Source organism: Ctenopharyngodon idella, chromosome 16 (genome assembly GCF_019924925.1).
Source record: "Ctenopharyngodon idella isolate HZGC_01 chromosome 16, HZGC01, whole genome shotgun sequence".
Classification (NCBI taxonomy): domain Eukaryota; kingdom Metazoa; phylum Chordata; class Actinopteri; order Cypriniformes; family Xenocyprididae; genus Ctenopharyngodon; species Ctenopharyngodon idella.
Genome location: NC_067235.1, coordinates 16847397 through 16864150, shown reverse-complemented (window position 1 = coordinate 16864150; position 16754 = coordinate 16847397). Strand labels below are relative to the sequence as shown.

The window sequence follows — 16754 nt, the reverse complement described above, 5'->3', positions numbered from 1 at the left end:
CTTAAGTAAATAATTAACAATTTTTACAACAGAAGTGATTCAATCAAAAACCTACTTTAGCTCGATAATAATATTTTTTTAGAGCTGCTGTAAAGCCAAAACAGTCTCTGTCATTTAATTTTCCTATTATCACTGTGAAGCTGCTTTGAAACAATCTGTATTGTGAAAAGCGCTATATAAATGAAGATGACTTGACTTGACCTTATACATTATACAGCACATGACAGAGGGTTGATTCAGAGTCCCTTTAAGACAAGTCATTTCACTCGGCTGGCCATCTTTGAAACACCTCTTGGGCATGCAAGTGCAACTCCTATCTCTTTGAATGGGGAAACATCAAATTCTCCAAAGCTGTTTGCCAAGCTTTCGATTAAATTTCATATTTGAAATCACCAATGAAGTCTGACAACAACTGTCTCATAAATTTTTTTTTCCAAATGCTCGAATCATGACAAAAAACTGTATTTTTTAGGCTGGATCAAGCTAATGCGCATGCGCAGACCTAAATGCGTGTCTCTTGTGCCTCGTTTCGGAGGCGCACATCTGACTGTTTCTATAGAAACCGGTGCTTCTAACGGCCGCTGCAGTAACGCGATGACTTTACCAGTCGGCGATTGGCTCTTATTTTGAAGGCGGGACTTATTCCGCCATATTGCGCGTTACACTTTCTCCCATTCAAAACAATACGAGTGACACGTCTTGTGTTATTCTATAGTCTTTGGTTGATTCTGCAGGCTCGCCTGACATTTTGTGGATTGACAAAAAAAGAAAATTTCCCCAAGGAGGAAACGGCCGGAAGCAGAACTATTAAAAACACTTTCATTTCTCACTTTTTGCACATAGTAGTGGTCTCTGCTATAGTTGTCAGGAGTTCCTCATTAATTAGAAAAATGCTTATTGTGTATGTGATTCATTTTTTGTAATATATACATTATTGTTTAAAAGTTTGCAGTCAGAAAGATTTTTTGTTTAAAAGAAATTAATACATTTATTCAGCAAGGACGCATGACATTGATCAAAATTGAACATTTAAAAGTGTGTGTGTGTGTGTGTGTGTGTGTGTGTGTGTGTTACAAATAATTATTATTACACAATATACAAATTATCAACTTTATTAGGTCTATGGTGTAGACTATGCAAATGTTTAAAATCTGAAAGCCTAGCTGTTTTGGATTTTTCACTTCTTTTTTCCTCTCTTTACTTTTTCAGTGCTTGTTCTTTAGACATATATCTCACACAGTGGAAGAGTTTCTTTAAATTGTCATCTTAAAATGTTTAGCTTGACTATGAGATGGGACCAAGCAGCTGTTGTTGACACACCACTTTACAAAAAAAAGCATATAATAAATGCTGATCATTAGGGATGCACCGATACCAAGCTCATGTACTTGTACTCGTACAGAATTTTCCGTGCACAGAGACACCGGCGGCAGCAGCAGAAACAATGTCAGTCTCAAGGAAGTGGAAATACTTCAAATTAATGATGACAACTGCATGCTTTCAATCACAATTCGTTATCGATTAGTGGAGGCGGGATAGGCAGAATCGCGTTGAATGACACAGACTAGAAGTGCTCCCTCTCGCGCGCTCTTATCTCTCTCTTCTTTGTGCTCTTCCTGGGCTGTTAGTCTCAGAGAACTGGGATCGCACGATCAGTTCTCCTTGAGCGATCAGTTCTCCATCTGGGTGAAAACAGGATATGTGTCAGTATCCATGGATTCGGTCTTAAAGGGACCGTAGCCTATATTTGTAATTAATGTTAATAAAACAACAAAATATGTTAAATAAATGTATACATGGTAAATAAACCTACTGTATCTGAAAAACAAGTTTATTTAATTTGTATCTATATAGTAGGCCTATTTGTTGTATTGTTTGTAATTTGTTTGTAAAAAAAATTTTATATAACAACAATTATATATATTGGTAATTATGCCCTTTGAAGGTTACTGGACAGTTAAGTTTGTGACAAGCACATAAAAATTATTACTTTTTTCATTAGAGTAATAAAGAAGCTGTCCTACATTCATTAGTCTCACTGTGTTGTGCTTGGAAAACTGCAACATCACCAAAAAAAAAAAAAAAAGAGAGAGAGAGAAATTAATAAATGTATAGGCATCGGTATCGGCGAGTACTAGAAAAAAAGTATCGGTACTCGTATTCGGTCCTTAAAAATGGTATCGGTGCATCCCTACTGATCATGTACATAGTTGTGTTTGCAAAGGGGGGATTTAAGAGCAAACTAAATTTGCTGAATGATTTCTGAAATATTACACAACACTATTTAATTAGTAGCAAGTAGTTGTGGTCTCCCCAGTCCATTGTTTTATGTAGGAAGTTATACAGTTTTAGCTTCAGTTAAATAATAGTAATGTGAATCTATATGAAACAGACCACTTTCCTTTCAATAACAAAATAAACACACACAACAAAATGGCAGCAGTGAGAAAACAGCAGTTAAGAAAGCATGTGATCATAGTGATATGGATGTTTGCACCAGCTCTGCAATTCGGCACTCCGTTCAGCTGTTGGTAGTTTAAAGGTGTTTACTAGTCTGAGAAAACTTTTCCAGAAAGTTTGATTTGGCAAGCTGTTTCGAATTCCTGAAACAAACTCCAAATGAAACTCTTTGTTTTGGCCTGATTTTGTTGGAAATTATGTCATGCCAGTTCATTTTTCGATTTTGCTTGAAGTATATCAGGGCCTTAAGAGGCACATTTATTCTAGTTCATTTTATGTAGGTAATATGACCATATTTTTTCTATTGTTTGTTAGTCCTTTTATTGATTCTTTCTTCTAGGAAGCACCGTTTGTGTGGAAGGGATCTGGAGCTCGTATCTGTGGTGCCAGCAGCCCTGGACCTCCTCCCATTGCAGAAGAAACTTCCAGTGGCGATTGATAGATAGACAAGAACAACTGGAATCCTTCATGTGGATGCTCATGTTTCTGTCTGAGGACATGGCCAGAGAAGACAGCGCCCCAGACAGTTTGGGAGTAAACACTTAAAACACACATGGAAATGGATGCAGATTCAGTAGACAAACTGTATACAGACAGCAAAAAGAGTTTCACTCCTCACATTTTCTTTATTGTTCCCATTCTCTGATTTCTTGTCAGTGAAAAGGACAAATTTTGTTTGACTGAGTTTTTCATTCTAGCCAAGTTATTAGACTTCAGACCAAAATAACATTGCCAAGGCTGATATCAGTAGCACACCTGACTATCCAAGTAGGTGACATTAATTTGGAAACAAAGGAAATTCTCCCAGTTTTTTGCATTACATATCAATACATATCACAATACATATCACAATATATTAATACATTACACATATAACCGTTTCAAGTAATGGTTATACAAGTATTACTGATAACTAAATGGCCTGCAGATATATCAGGTTTTAAGTTTTTTTTTTTTTTCAAATTGAACAGTTCTATCTATTTCATTTGAAATCTCAGTCAGGTCAAGGATTGTCTTTATCTCTATATATTAAGGGTGGTTTATCTTCCGTTTTTTTAATCTCACAGTGACTTGGTGTCATACTGTTAGGACAATTTTGTCAGCAAATTGTTTTGCTGAGTCAAATACTTCAGCTTTTTGTCTGTTTGTTTCTCAAAGGTTGTGTGGCAAGTGAAGGCAAGTGAATTTCCCATGTGCTAATAGAAAAATCTGCAGATTTTCTGTTTTTCCCCACTGCTGAAAACAGCACTAAGATGTGTGCAGTTCTGTGTGATAAAACACTACAGTTCTCAGTGAGAACGTGACTCTGCTGGATGAACCCGTTCTTCCTCATCCATTTCTTTGCACCATGTTGGTGCTCCAACCCTGACTACTTGACTAGAAGTCCAATTCAACCCCAAACCCTGCTCTGCTGGACCCTTGAGGGTCTAGCCATTTGCCCAACAGGGGTGCATTGATCCAGTGGACTGTGATAACAGATGTGTTTGGATTTTTTTTTTTTTTTTTTTGAAGTTGGATTAAAATAATTCACACAAGAGTTACCAAATGGATTCCACCTTGACCGTTATGGTCTAAATGTGGCCTTTTCCAGTGTTTGAATTTAGGTAAATGGGCTAATAAGAATATAAACACAATGGTGTGTGCGTGTGTTTTATTGTGTGATAGACCAAGAAAGTTGATAAAGATGTTTGAAAAGTTAATGAGCTCCATACTTGTCCTGTTCCCTGTATAAGTTAGACCTAGCTCTCATACTGTTAAATAGGTAACAATTATATGCCTTAAAAGCTAAATGTGTGAGTGTGTGTTTTTTTTCAATGTTTATCTCTTTCTATCCACACATTAAAGTATTTAAATAATATTGCCATTACAGGTTACAGGTCAACTCAGAATCTAGTAGTGGCATGGTCCACATGACTTGTGAAGTAAACAGTAGATAACTCTGCTGTTGTGAATGAGCCTAGTGAAAAATGAAAAATAGATATGATTAAATTATTTTAATTAAGTAAAAAAAAACTGTGTCTAACTGTGTTTAATTCAACAACAACAAAAAATTAGAATTGTTATAATTTGCTCACCATCGTGTCATTCCAAACATGACTTTAATTTGTGGAAAACAAAAGGTGAAATTTTGCAGAATTGTACTGCTCAGTTTTTTCCATGCACTAAATGGGAAATGAACATGTCAAGCTTTAAAAAGGATACAAAAACACCATAGTGATGCCCGTTTTGTGAACGATTTGTTCTTCTGAGTCGGATCTTATCGCTGAATCAATTCATACGGTTCACGACTTGTTTGAATGATTCAGTCACGAATTGGGCTGACTCGGTCTAGAGTTCGTCTCTCAATGATTAATATTTCACTGGAGGAATTATTAAATAATCAATGAATAGCGAACATGGACTTTTTATGACGATTTTATTAAGCTTTTGAAGCTTGAATTTCTCCTTTTGTGTACTACGGATGACAGAAAGTCAACATGAAACTATTGCTAACTTCAAAATAAATACGTTTCCATCAGCACCTCAGATGTTATTTCGACTTAATATTCTGGTGACCCTCAGCAACATAGTAAATCTTGGGTCATCTACTTCTCTGTAGTATAAACCTGACCGCAAACAGAAATAAATATTTTCTCGTTCTTTGCCTTGTCAAATAGGAACTTGTTTGTCTTTGTGGTTCGCAGTGTCGCAATAGCGGATTTGTTAGTTATAGATAGTCTAATGTGCGAGAGGAGAGGAAGGGGCAGCAGTCTTTTGGTTCTCTCACAAACGAACGAGCTCCAGGTCGCAATCTTACCTTGAAGCAACTGAAAATGTTTTTTGTCAAACGAAGAGTTAATTCTTGTCCCAGATCTGTACAATGCTTCAAATAAGAACGTAACAGTTTTAGGTTGTCGCTGTAGGCTATGCGTTTTTCCCTTTTAGGCTGTCTAAAATATTGATGTGAGGAAAATGTAAGATCATCTCGTTAAACTTGCTGAACGGGTTGACATTATGACCCGTTTTACCCATATTTCATATTTTGGTGGCTGATTATTTTTTGATAGTGAAAACTATAATAATGTGGACCCGATCTACATTCATGTTTCTCTTCGGTGTATTCTCTGCGATTAAAGTTCAATCTGCCCAAGAAGATGAGCTGTGTCCTCGACAAGGTAATTAATCTTTTAATTTCAAAATACAATCGAGATCTTTTCTTTTGGTTTCAACTCAAGAGTTTTTGTAATTAACCCAAATTAGTTATACTTTACGCATATTACAGTAGGCAATATTTTGACTTTAAAAACCTGAATTAACTCTTCCATGGTGTTGTTGGGTTGTAGTGAGAGTGATTCACTTCTGACTCGGTGGTTAATGATTAATGATGAGCGCTTGTGGTAAAGAAGCTAAAATTAATAGACATTCACTGAGAACTGTAATAGTCTAAATATTGATCCTATTTCATCACGGCACTTTTATACAGTTTATTGTGAGCTGCAAATAAACAAATCCATTAAGCCCACTGGAGAATGGGAGTAAAGCAAGAATTTGTTTCTTCAGCTACAAGCACTTTTATGTTCCAGACAGGGGTTAGTTTTATTAGCTACATTATTTTATTTCATTCACATTTTCTTTTATTTTTTTATCTGAAAGTCACATTCAAACTGTCTTTGAAACTTTTTACCATGCCTTCATCATTTTTTGTTTTCTATTTTCAATCTTAAAATTCGAAAAACCATCATAAAAAAAAAAAAAAAAAAAAAACAGTTAGGACTATCACGTTTTATTTTTTTAATAATCTCGACAGAGTAAAATAAACATTTATTTTGTGAAAATGATTTATATTTTATTTTTTATAAATTATTTATATCTGTATCTGAAATGATTTACATAATGGACATTTCACTTTTGGAGAGAATTTTTATTATTATTGTGCATCAATTACAATCAAGTTATAATGTCAGATCATGCAAAAATTGTGAAAATATTATTTAACTGCATTTCAGATACATCATACACGTATGATTTTAGACTTGGCAAAACAAAAGTGTCTGCTTTTTCATTCTAAACATGTAAAAAAATTAATTTCCACCACAAAATGATCTTAAATGAAATATATAATATATAATTTTAAACAAAGATGTGGTGGAAATGACCATGACTTTCAGGACAAAAAAAAAATGTGTATGTCCACTATTGGACATTGTTAGTGGACAAGTTAAAAAAACAAGTGAGAGTTTTTTTTTTTTTTGTACAGTGAGAGCCATAGTTAATTAACTAATTAATAATAATAAAAATAATAGGTGTCAGTGAGCATTTAAAGGGGTATTTCTCTGGTAATGTATTAGCAAGTGTTTGTGTATGACACATAAAAATGAGGGATAGTATGGACATAGTATAGATTTTGTAGGCTTTCAGCAATTATTTATTGTTTAAAAGTGCCATGAACGTGGAGATAAAAAAAAAAAAGATTTATCATTTATTTGGTGTTGTGTTGGTGTTTATCTGGTGTTGTATTGCCTTTGCATCTTGTCCACTGGTGCAGCGAAAGAGTGATTGTTAAGAAGTATCTGGGGGATTTTAAAGGAAGTGAAAGCAAAAGTGCTTCTTTGTTGTATAATTGTGTTCCATATTTAACCAACGCAATGAACTGTGGGTGTAATATACTGTGTATGCTCCCAGCTGTGCGCAGAATGTTCTGAAAAGGATTATTAATGTGATTAACTGCTGTATTTTCTTGTTTTAAATCTTCTTTAGAGCCCCTTCCTGGAGTTTTGGTCTTGAAATTAGGAAGCAATGTTGTGCTTGGCTGCAGAGGCCATGTCACTGTGGACGACGTGCTGTTGGCTTCGACCAGTGTCATGAATAAAAAATACAGAAACAAGCAGAGAGAAGACATCACTGTCAGCTGGACATCCAAAAGAGTTTATGCTAATGCTACACAAATAACCAGTATGAAGGGAGATGCTACAATTGGAACATACCAAAAGACTGATTCTGGTATGTATACCAAAACTAAAGGGGACACGACGGTCACTATGAAACCCCCTGTAGCCATAAGAAAGGAACAAAGCACTTCTAGACGAGTTTTGCGTGCTGTCAGTCAAACTGCTGGACATGAAGAAGAGGCCTTCGGTATCACCATGGGCACAGATCCTGATCTAGATGATTATGAGGACTATGATTATGAAGAGGAAGGCTCCAGGGTTACACGAGGCATCAAAAAGCGAACACGCTGGACTCTCAATGGACGACAAGTGCATGTTGGTGTGGAAAGGGGTGGGATTTTAAGACGTCCGCATCTCAGCTTGGCAGATGCTGGGAATTACAGCTGCTACAGAGGAGAGAGACTCATTTCCACATTCAAAATCAGCGTAGGGGGTGAGGACTTTCTTTCGCAAGCATATTGATAAATGATTTACAAATATAGAATACGCAGAAGAAATTCACATTCTTGTGTTATTTACACAGCGCCTCCAGAGAGACCCACTGTCTTTTGCTACAGGAAGTTTCACACTAGTAAGGTCCGCTGTGATTGGACGTCCAAAGATCCGGTAACCCCACGGCCGCTGTGTTACCTACTTCTTAATAGAGGGTGAGCATGTGTTTGGTAAATGTACAAAGACAGACTGAATTTATTTAGCGGCAATCAGCACTTTAGGAATAAGTGACATACTGTCATGCCATTCCAAACTCGTATGCTTGTATTTTTAATCACATTCAGTTTTGTGTGATGCCTGATTTCTGGAGTGTTTTAGTCAAAACACACAAGGAAGTACTGATTCAAAGTCTTTAATAAAATTAGCAAATAACCATGATCACACTCTACATACAGATGACACGGAACAAAGAACAGACAGAACTCACGGTTTAAATACACAGGGGTAAACAAGGAAGCTAAATGAACAACAGGTGAACTAAATTAGTAACTAACTGGCACACGCTAGGAAACTAAGGCTATGTCCGAAATCGCCCCCTATACCCTTAAATAGGGCACTATATGAGGGGACAGCCATTTGTAGTGGTGTCCGAAACCAGTGGATGTTATCGAGTGCACTCATTCAATCCCATAATGCACCGCAACAATGAGTATCCAACTGATGTACACTCAACGGCTAGAGAATACCCATAATGCACCGTGAGAGTCGTGCGCTGAATGAATTCCCGCATCTGACCTGAAGATGACACCCGCGGCTGAATCATCCATCCATCCATTTTCCAAACTGCTGGTTCAATGTAGCTACAGCGTAATATCATTCAGGTATAAATTTATTTTTAATTATTAAATTGTTTAATTAAGGTTTATACATGCTAGTTTGCTAGTTACTAAGTTTCAAATGATTATTAAACAGCAAGCACAAACTATGCAAAAGTAGCAGCCTTTTCGCTGTCATTCACTCCCTCAAGTGGACTATATTAGTGGAGTAATATAGGGAATAGTGAATGAGGGTATAGGGAGTGTTACGATATTCGGCATCTGTTTTGTTTGTTTTTTGTGTGGAGTTTTTGCTCTTTAAATGTTTGTGCAGGGATTGGTTGCTGCAGTCAGAAGGTCATTGGCTGTGCCTGCGGCTGCTCCGTTTAAAAGGGCGGTGCTCTCGGAAGATGGCGAGCTCATTCTGGCGTTGGCCTGCTGGCGTGAGGAGCTCCAGGTTCCTTCTCCCGTCGGCAGATCTTGAACCACTGTTCCTGTTTTTGTTTGAAGTTATCTAATTAAGTTTCTGTTTATGCTTTAGGAGCGTAGGGGTGTCCTGCCATTTATTTTGACTTTGTTTGCGATTTGTTTGTTTTAGGGAGTTAGGGAAGTTGATTGTATTTTTGTTTCTTTTGTTAGGGTATTTATTTATTTTGTTTTATAAGCTATTTTGTTTGTTGTTTTGGCCTTGGGGCACCCTGAAGTTATGGCTCCTTTTATTTTATTTTTTTTGTATTCCACCTTAATAAATCTTTTGTGGATCTTATTTTGATGTCTGTGGTGATCTGTCGGCTGGAGTCGGTTTCCCCGTTATCCATCAAACTCACGTCGGCCCCTTTTCTTAATAGAACGGGGCGTAACAGGGAGTGATTTCAAACACAACCTAGGTCAACATACAAATGGCAGGGAACCTGAACAAAAGACCAAAACACAATGAAACTAAACATAACTGTTACATGTGATATATTAAATATTTATATATAGTAAAATATATATAACAGAAATGTTTATAATAAAAATGTGTATATAAAAATGAATATATATATATATATATATTCATAAAGATTTTTACACTTCAAAAGCGTTTTTGCATTTTTTTTTTTTTAGTCAATATGTCTAAATATCTCAACACCCAAAATCGTACCTGCAAAAAAAAAAAAAAAAAAAAAAAAAAGATTTTCATGAAAAACAAAATCAGCATATGGATTTGGAATGTATGTAAATCATTTCAATTATTAAACCACATTAAATTAAACAGCATCATCTGATCACTTTTGTGCACTTCTTTTCCTCCCTCTCTTTGTCCCTCCAAAGATTGTTCGGTAACATCACTCATGTACCTTGTTCATTCTCCCGGTCCCGCTGTTGGTGTGCTTTCCCTGTGGAGGAGGGTGACAGAACTCTCCATGTGGCAAAAATGTGTGTGTCTAACACAGCAGGCAGTGCCACGAGCCCTGAACTCAGCTTCAAGCTACACGACATCAGTGAGCGCTTGCATGTTTTTCTGTCCTGTAGGATGTTGATTAGTTACTTTTAAAAGCATACCACCAATTTGTCTGTGAAATAAAAATCTCTTTTTTTTTCTCTGTAGTTAAGCCAGACCCCCCAACCAGAGTGGTGGTGAGAGCAGTCGAGGGCCAGAAGCATATCCTTAAAGTATCCTGGTCTTATCCCAGTTCCTGGAAGCATGGCTTCTATGTCCTGCATTTCCAGCTGAGATACCGACCACAACTCGCAGAGCAGGTAAAGTTGGAGGGCTTGTATATACATATGCATAGATTTTTTGGATGAAATGACTCAGTGGCTTACATTGGGTTGTGTGTAGAGTCTGTGTCTATATTTATGAGTGCTTGTATTTGTATTTAGTACCAGCCAGTGTTGATAGATGATAGGGCTGACAGACAACAGTCCTGGACAATTTATGATGCTCTGCCTAACACTCAGTATGAAGTGCAGCTTCGGGCCAAGGATGAGTTTGATGGCGTCTGGAGTGACTGGACTGATACTGTCTTGGCAGCCACTTGGTCAGGTAACAAAATACATAGTAATTTTTAATACTGCAAAGAAAACACTGCTATCAGTAACATTTAATCAAAAATGTGCCAAATAATATGTGTGTGTGTGTGTGTGTGTGTGTGTGTATGAATAATATAAGATACGTATACAACTATATACAAATTTGATCAATTTTGGTATATGTGTGTGTATATAATATACATCTATATACATACAGATATATACAAATTATATCAGTTTTGCTATATGTGTGTATGTGTGTATAAAAATAGCATACAAAACTGTTCAAGTGATCCACTTTAATCAAGCCTTAATGAATCCATGCCTTAGTGGGAGTCTTTGGCACAAACCTGTACTATTGATTTTAAGAGAGCAAAGATCAGTGTTCATCGGACAAAAGCCTCTAAAAACATTGTTTTGGGTCCCATCCAGATGGTGTGCTTCACTGGGAGACTAGAATGTATTTACACTGTTTGCATTGGGAAAAGCATCTGGTTGTCTATTGGACATTGAGCTTTCAATCAACTGGGCAAGCTCTCAAAAAGGACTTTCCAACAAACGTTCAAAATTGCAAATGACAGCTTTAACTGACAGTGTTCAAAATTCAAATCCACCCATTAAGTTGAAGACCCATTTCATTGAAGTCTTTCACATCGCATTAAGTGTAGTGTTTATAATTGTAAATATTGAAAAAATACAGTCTCTATACCATAATCCATATATGTACGCATTATCATTGTCTTATTTTCTAGCGTAAAATATGCAAGAAAAAAAAATACAGTGAAATTGCTTAAAGAATGTAATTGATCAGACTGTATTTTATTTTCAATATTTTAATCAATAATTCTCTAAAAATAAGTCTTAATATCTTATAATGTTTTGCTGTAGGAGAAGCAAAACAACAGATTTAAGGTTACAACAACCATTTATTTTTACCCTTATAAACACATTTGTACATTTGAATGTTTGATTGTGTTTCTTTGTAGATCTTGAGACGACTACTTCCTCTGAGAGCAATACCTTGGTGAGTTGATTCAACACAGTACCACACACAAACACAGTAGCGGCTTTTCCACTGTCGGGCCAGTGCGAGTCAGGGCTAACAAAGTGCCGTGCTGGGCCAATAGCCTCGGACCTGAAGCACCGAGGCCAAAATCAAGTTGCTTTTCCACTGTCGGGCCACTTCCCTAAAACCCGCCCTTAACACGCTTCCACAGAACAACGTCACATGACCTCACCATTTCACCAGTTGACTGAAAACTAGCTAGACCACAAAATGAGCACGACAGAAGCAAACGTTTGGTCTTTAATTAAAGACTTAAGATTCCAACATCAATAGCTGACCAATGTTTTACAATAAAAAAAAAGTTACAGTAACAGTAATTTATTAATTTGTATCAGGAGTGCACATCAGTCATGCTGAATCAAACTGTTTTTTACCATTTCACATAAAAAGAGAACACATACCTATTCGGTTACACCTGCTGCTTCCATTTATTTACAATCACAAGAATGCACAAAACAACACCATTAAAGGGATAGTTCACCCAAAAATGAAAATTTGATGTTTATCTGCTTACCCCCAGGGCATCCAAGATGTAGGTGACTTTGTTTCTTCAGTAGAACACAAATGATGATTTTTAACTCCAACCGTTGCAGTCTGTCAGTCGTATAATGTATGTCAATGGGAACACAATCTATAAGAGTCAAAAAAACATGCACAGACAAATCCAAATTAAACCCTGCTGCTCGTGACGACACATTGATGTCCTAAGACACAAAACGATTGGTTTGTGCGAGAAACCGAACAGTATTTATATCATTTTTTACCTCTAATACACCACTATGTCCAACTGCCTTGCGCACGGCATCCGGTGCGTGAGGTGTGTACGCGCTCTGGCGTACACACATCATTTGTGTTCTACTGAAGAAACAAAGTCACCTACATCTTGGATGCCCTGGGGGTAAGCAGATGAACATCAAATTTTTATTTTTGGGTGAACTATCCCTTTAAGGCTTTTAAATCCAAAGGATTTATAATGATAAATTAATAATTTACACATTTAAAATATCATACGTTTACGTCACATTTCGGAGCATTTCTATTAATTTATACGATGATTACAATCAGAGGAGGTTTAAGCGATCTCTCCGTCTCTATATACTGTTATCCTTTCAGCCAGAGCAACAGAGGGAGCTCATGAGAAGAAAACAGGAGTTATGAGTTATACAAGTTAACCAGAGTGTGTGACAGATATGCAGAGGCATTAGTCCGGTATCAACAAAGGCAAAGGGAAGAGACAGATAAAACATTAAACCAAATAAATACACGATTATAATCATATATGAGTAGTCTACATTCCTAATGCAGTTTCTGGTATTTTCCATAAATGTGTATATTTATTATTGCAATGATTGGTATAAGTAGTCTTTAGCATCGCATATAAATATATTTCTGCCTCATACGGTGATCAGAAGTTATTTCAAACAGTCTCTGAAAGTGAGTTTTGAGCTGAAAATTGTTTAAAATGTCTTAAATGTTGAGGTTAGCTGGTAGTCTGATATAATAACATGGGAAATGAGCAGTGGTGTTGACCGTCTCCTGACTCAGGTAAACTCCACCTCTGTTTATGACCACTCCTCAAGCCCCTGTTGGCCTTCTTTGGAACAACGTATTAGCTACTGACATTCTGTACATAACGGAGACCAGCTAGAAAGAGCTGTGCAGATAAACCTCACTCCTCTGGCCTCAAGAGGCGCACTAGCAACTGACGCTAGAGGCTGCAGTCTTTAGCATCCTTGTTAGCGTGCGTGCCTGCCTCCCACGCCGGAGACCCGGGTTCGAGCCCCATACAGAGCGGGGCGAGTAGGACCTGAGGGGTTACATTGGTGCCGTGACCCGGATGGGAGTGAGGTTTAGGGGTGTGAGTGTAGTGGAGGCCATTTAGTAAGAGCTGTGCAGATAAACCACACTCCCCTTGCCTCAAGAGGTTTGCTAGAGGCTGCAGTCTTCAGCTTCCTTGTTAGCATGCCCACCTCCCATGCTGGAGATGTACAGTACATGCATGCATGCATCCACATTCACTCATACGTTCACATTATCATATTTAAACCTTGTCTTTATTATCTCTTCCGTTCTCTTCCGCCTTTCAGGAACCCTTTGAGATGTTTCCTGAAGGTTCTGGAGGATCTGGAGAAGATCCTGGTGTAGGTGAGTCTGAGCAAGAAAACAAGGGTAACATCTAATTGTTCTCCTTAAGGTACCTTTACTCACACATCTGTTAATTCTATAATGAAACGAGAAAGGAAATGAATGTGGTACATTACTGGAAAGTCAAAACAGGAAATGGTAACATGTTTGAAGTTTAACAATGTGCTGTAATTTCCAAATGTTTCAGCCTTATGTGACATTTCACCTCTATCCTGTCTCACTCTTTCTATTTTCAGGATCAGTAGTAATAGTTGGAGCTGATGATATTGGACATGCTACTGCGTGGCTGTATGTGTCGTGTGTTTTTGGGCTGTTTTTTCTTGTAGCCCTCACCATGCTCACAGTCTTTTTCTTCAGGTAAAACTCTTTCCTATCTCATCCATCATTTAATATCCATTTAGCAGTTTCTTAGCTCTGAAAATGTCTCTTAAAAAGTCAAAGTTGTTCCATTAAAGTCTGTTTCTTTCTCCATTCAAATCTTTACCGTTTTCATTTTGTTCTTGTGTCTTCTCAGGAATAAGCTGCATTTTATGTCTAGATTAGGAAAACAGACTTTGCCCTTTACGTTGCTCCTTCATTCCTCTCGCCCTTTTCCCGCTCCTGCTGCCTCTGAACAGCTTCCAGAGGAGGGAAAGTCACTGATGTCACCTCCCAAGCACAGCCTGCAACACTTCCTTCCTGTTGAGCAGGAGGGCATTCATCTGCATAACATGGATTATTTCCTGTCTCCAGGGTCTGAGAGTGTGAGGGTCTGACTGAGGGACAGACATGAGTAGATGAAACCTCACTGTAGTAGATACACTGTGATTGACTAAAGGTCACACACTGTGTCTTTGTTATGGTTCAATAACAGTATTATGAGTTTGTAAAAAAAAATTGTATACAAAGTAATTCACTATCCTTTCTCGATATTTTTGACTCCTTTCAAAACTATTTGTAAATAAGTATTTTTAAAGCAACTTCTACAAAATGACCATCTGTTGGGCAGTCTCACATGTGAAGCTAAAGCACTTTTTATAAGTTGCTCTGAATAAGAGTGTTGGCTAAATGCCTTACAGGAATGTTACAGGTTCAGTACAAGATAATCTTATTCAACACACACACAAATGATAATGCTAATGATACAGTGTAGATTTTAACATTGACAGATTTGCCCCATTCACTTCCATTGTTAAAACTTTTTAAACTTTTTCAAATGTGAAAATGGCATACAATCATGTATAATTTGCAGTGCTGAATTATATTTTAATTTCTGTCTGTACATTGCTTTTTAAAATGCATATTGTTCCAGCTTTATAAAGGATAGTGACTTACAAACCCCAAAAAAGTCAAAGGTGACAATGGAAAGAATAATCCTTTCAAGTGGTTGTGTGAGATAAGGGAGAACAAAGATCTTGGCAGATCTTGGTTAACACAAATTTGAACAAATTTCTTCAAATAAAGAAAGAAATCTATCGATAAAATGAAACCGAAACTGATATAACTGTTTTTTCATGCCATCTGTGTGTGTGGACATACTGGAGCATCACTGGACTAAACGTACAGTAGACCGGCAGTGAAATACATTTCTACTAGAAATCTTCACATCTGCACAATCAGACACTGAAAACCTTGGAGGACAACCTGTATTCAGTTTGTCAAACATCAAGAAAATATCAAATTTAAGATTTATGCTCTGTTGATGAGGCAAACCAGAAGGTAAGAGAAAACACTTTATTACGGCAAGTGTAATAATAATTAATTGTGATTAATTGTGAAACTCAGGTGTGATGCCAACATTTTTTTTAAACAAATGTCATATCACTATCTTTGATAAAAAATAAAAACTATCAATTTATGTTGTGATTTTTTGGGGTATTTTTTAATTTATTTACCTCTAAAAGTACCAGATTTTTTAATGTAAAATATGCTTGTTTTTATTTATAAACTTAAGGATGATCCAAGGCACTCGAATAGCGAAACTATTTTAAAAAGTCTTTATTTCATCTTGGCTAAATCTTAAAAACAGGTAACACGTACACAGACTGCACACCTACGCGTTGCAGCCGTCGCTACTTTCTTCAAAGAGAATCACCACATTTCCAAAAAGAATTGCTACTTTCCTAAAAAGGAATCACTACATTTTCAAAAAGATTCGCTACTTGCCCAAAAAGAATGGCTACTTTCTTTAAAAATAATTGCTACTTTCCCAAAAAGAATCACTATTTTTTCCAAAAAGAATCGCTATTTTTTTTAAAAGAATCGCTACTTTCCCAAAAAGAATGGCTACTTTCTTAAAAAAGAATAACTACATATCCAAAACGAATCGCTACATTTTCAAAAAAGAATCGTTACTTTTCCCCAAAAAGAATCGCTATTTTCCTAAAAAAGAATCGCTACTTTTCACCAAAAAGTGTATTGTAATTGTATCATTACAATAATAAATGCACAAAATGTATTGACATAGACATCGTGGGTATTATAATAATTTCGTCCTTACATCTACTATAATGCAATATATTGTTAGTCTCGAGAGTATTTACGTTAGTCAATAAATACGTCGATCCGCGTTTATCCTTTGGTTGTCTTGATGGAGTAGTACCGGAGTTTTAATTCAGTGTGTCAGAGGTTCTGGGTTCTGATCCAGCCTCGTGTAATTTATTTATTAATTTTTTTCTTACAACCAAAGATTTTTATCAGTGATTGTATATCAGAAGCAGGAACACGTTTATATGCATTTTGTTTTGTGATTTCACCGGAACGAATAGAGTCTCCAGCCGATAGATTGAAGCGCTAGTCCGTGTGAAGACTGCGCAGTGTGCACGAGCGCCAACACTGTTGCGCTACTGATAACAGCGGCAACGAGCATTTCAACATGATTTCAAAAACAACACATCCCAGCGATAGATCGCC

The 16754-nt window shown here is 36.8% G+C and overlaps 2 protein-coding genes across 4 annotated transcripts in view; both read left to right on the top strand.

Moving 5' to 3' along the window:
* Positions 1–4250, top strand: part of atp8b2 (ATPase phospholipid transporting 8B2) — a 41321-nt gene extending 37071 nt beyond the window's left edge. For all 3 annotated transcript variants that reach the window (XM_051865126.1, XM_051865123.1, XM_051865125.1), the window contains one exon: positions 2801–4250. In XM_051865126.1, the coding sequence (XP_051721086.1) occupies positions 2801–2899 (99 nt within the window). In that variant the 3' untranslated portion in view covers positions 2900–4250. The remainder of the gene's footprint in view (positions 1–2800) is intronic.
* An 893-nt stretch (positions 4251–5143) lies between these two features.
* Positions 5144–15699, top strand: il6r (interleukin 6 receptor). The gene is made up of 10 exons (XM_051865129.1): positions 5144–5615; positions 7198–7821; positions 7912–8035; positions 9950–10119; positions 10227–10378; positions 10502–10664; positions 11638–11675; positions 13805–13862; positions 14099–14219; positions 14377–15699. Exons 1-10 carry the CDS (start codon positions 5522–5524, stop codon positions 14615–14617), a joined length of 1785 nt encoding a protein of 594 aa, XP_051721089.1. The 5' UTR covers positions 5144–5521; the 3' UTR covers positions 14618–15699.
* The last annotated feature ends 1055 nt before the right edge of the window (positions 15700–16754 follow it).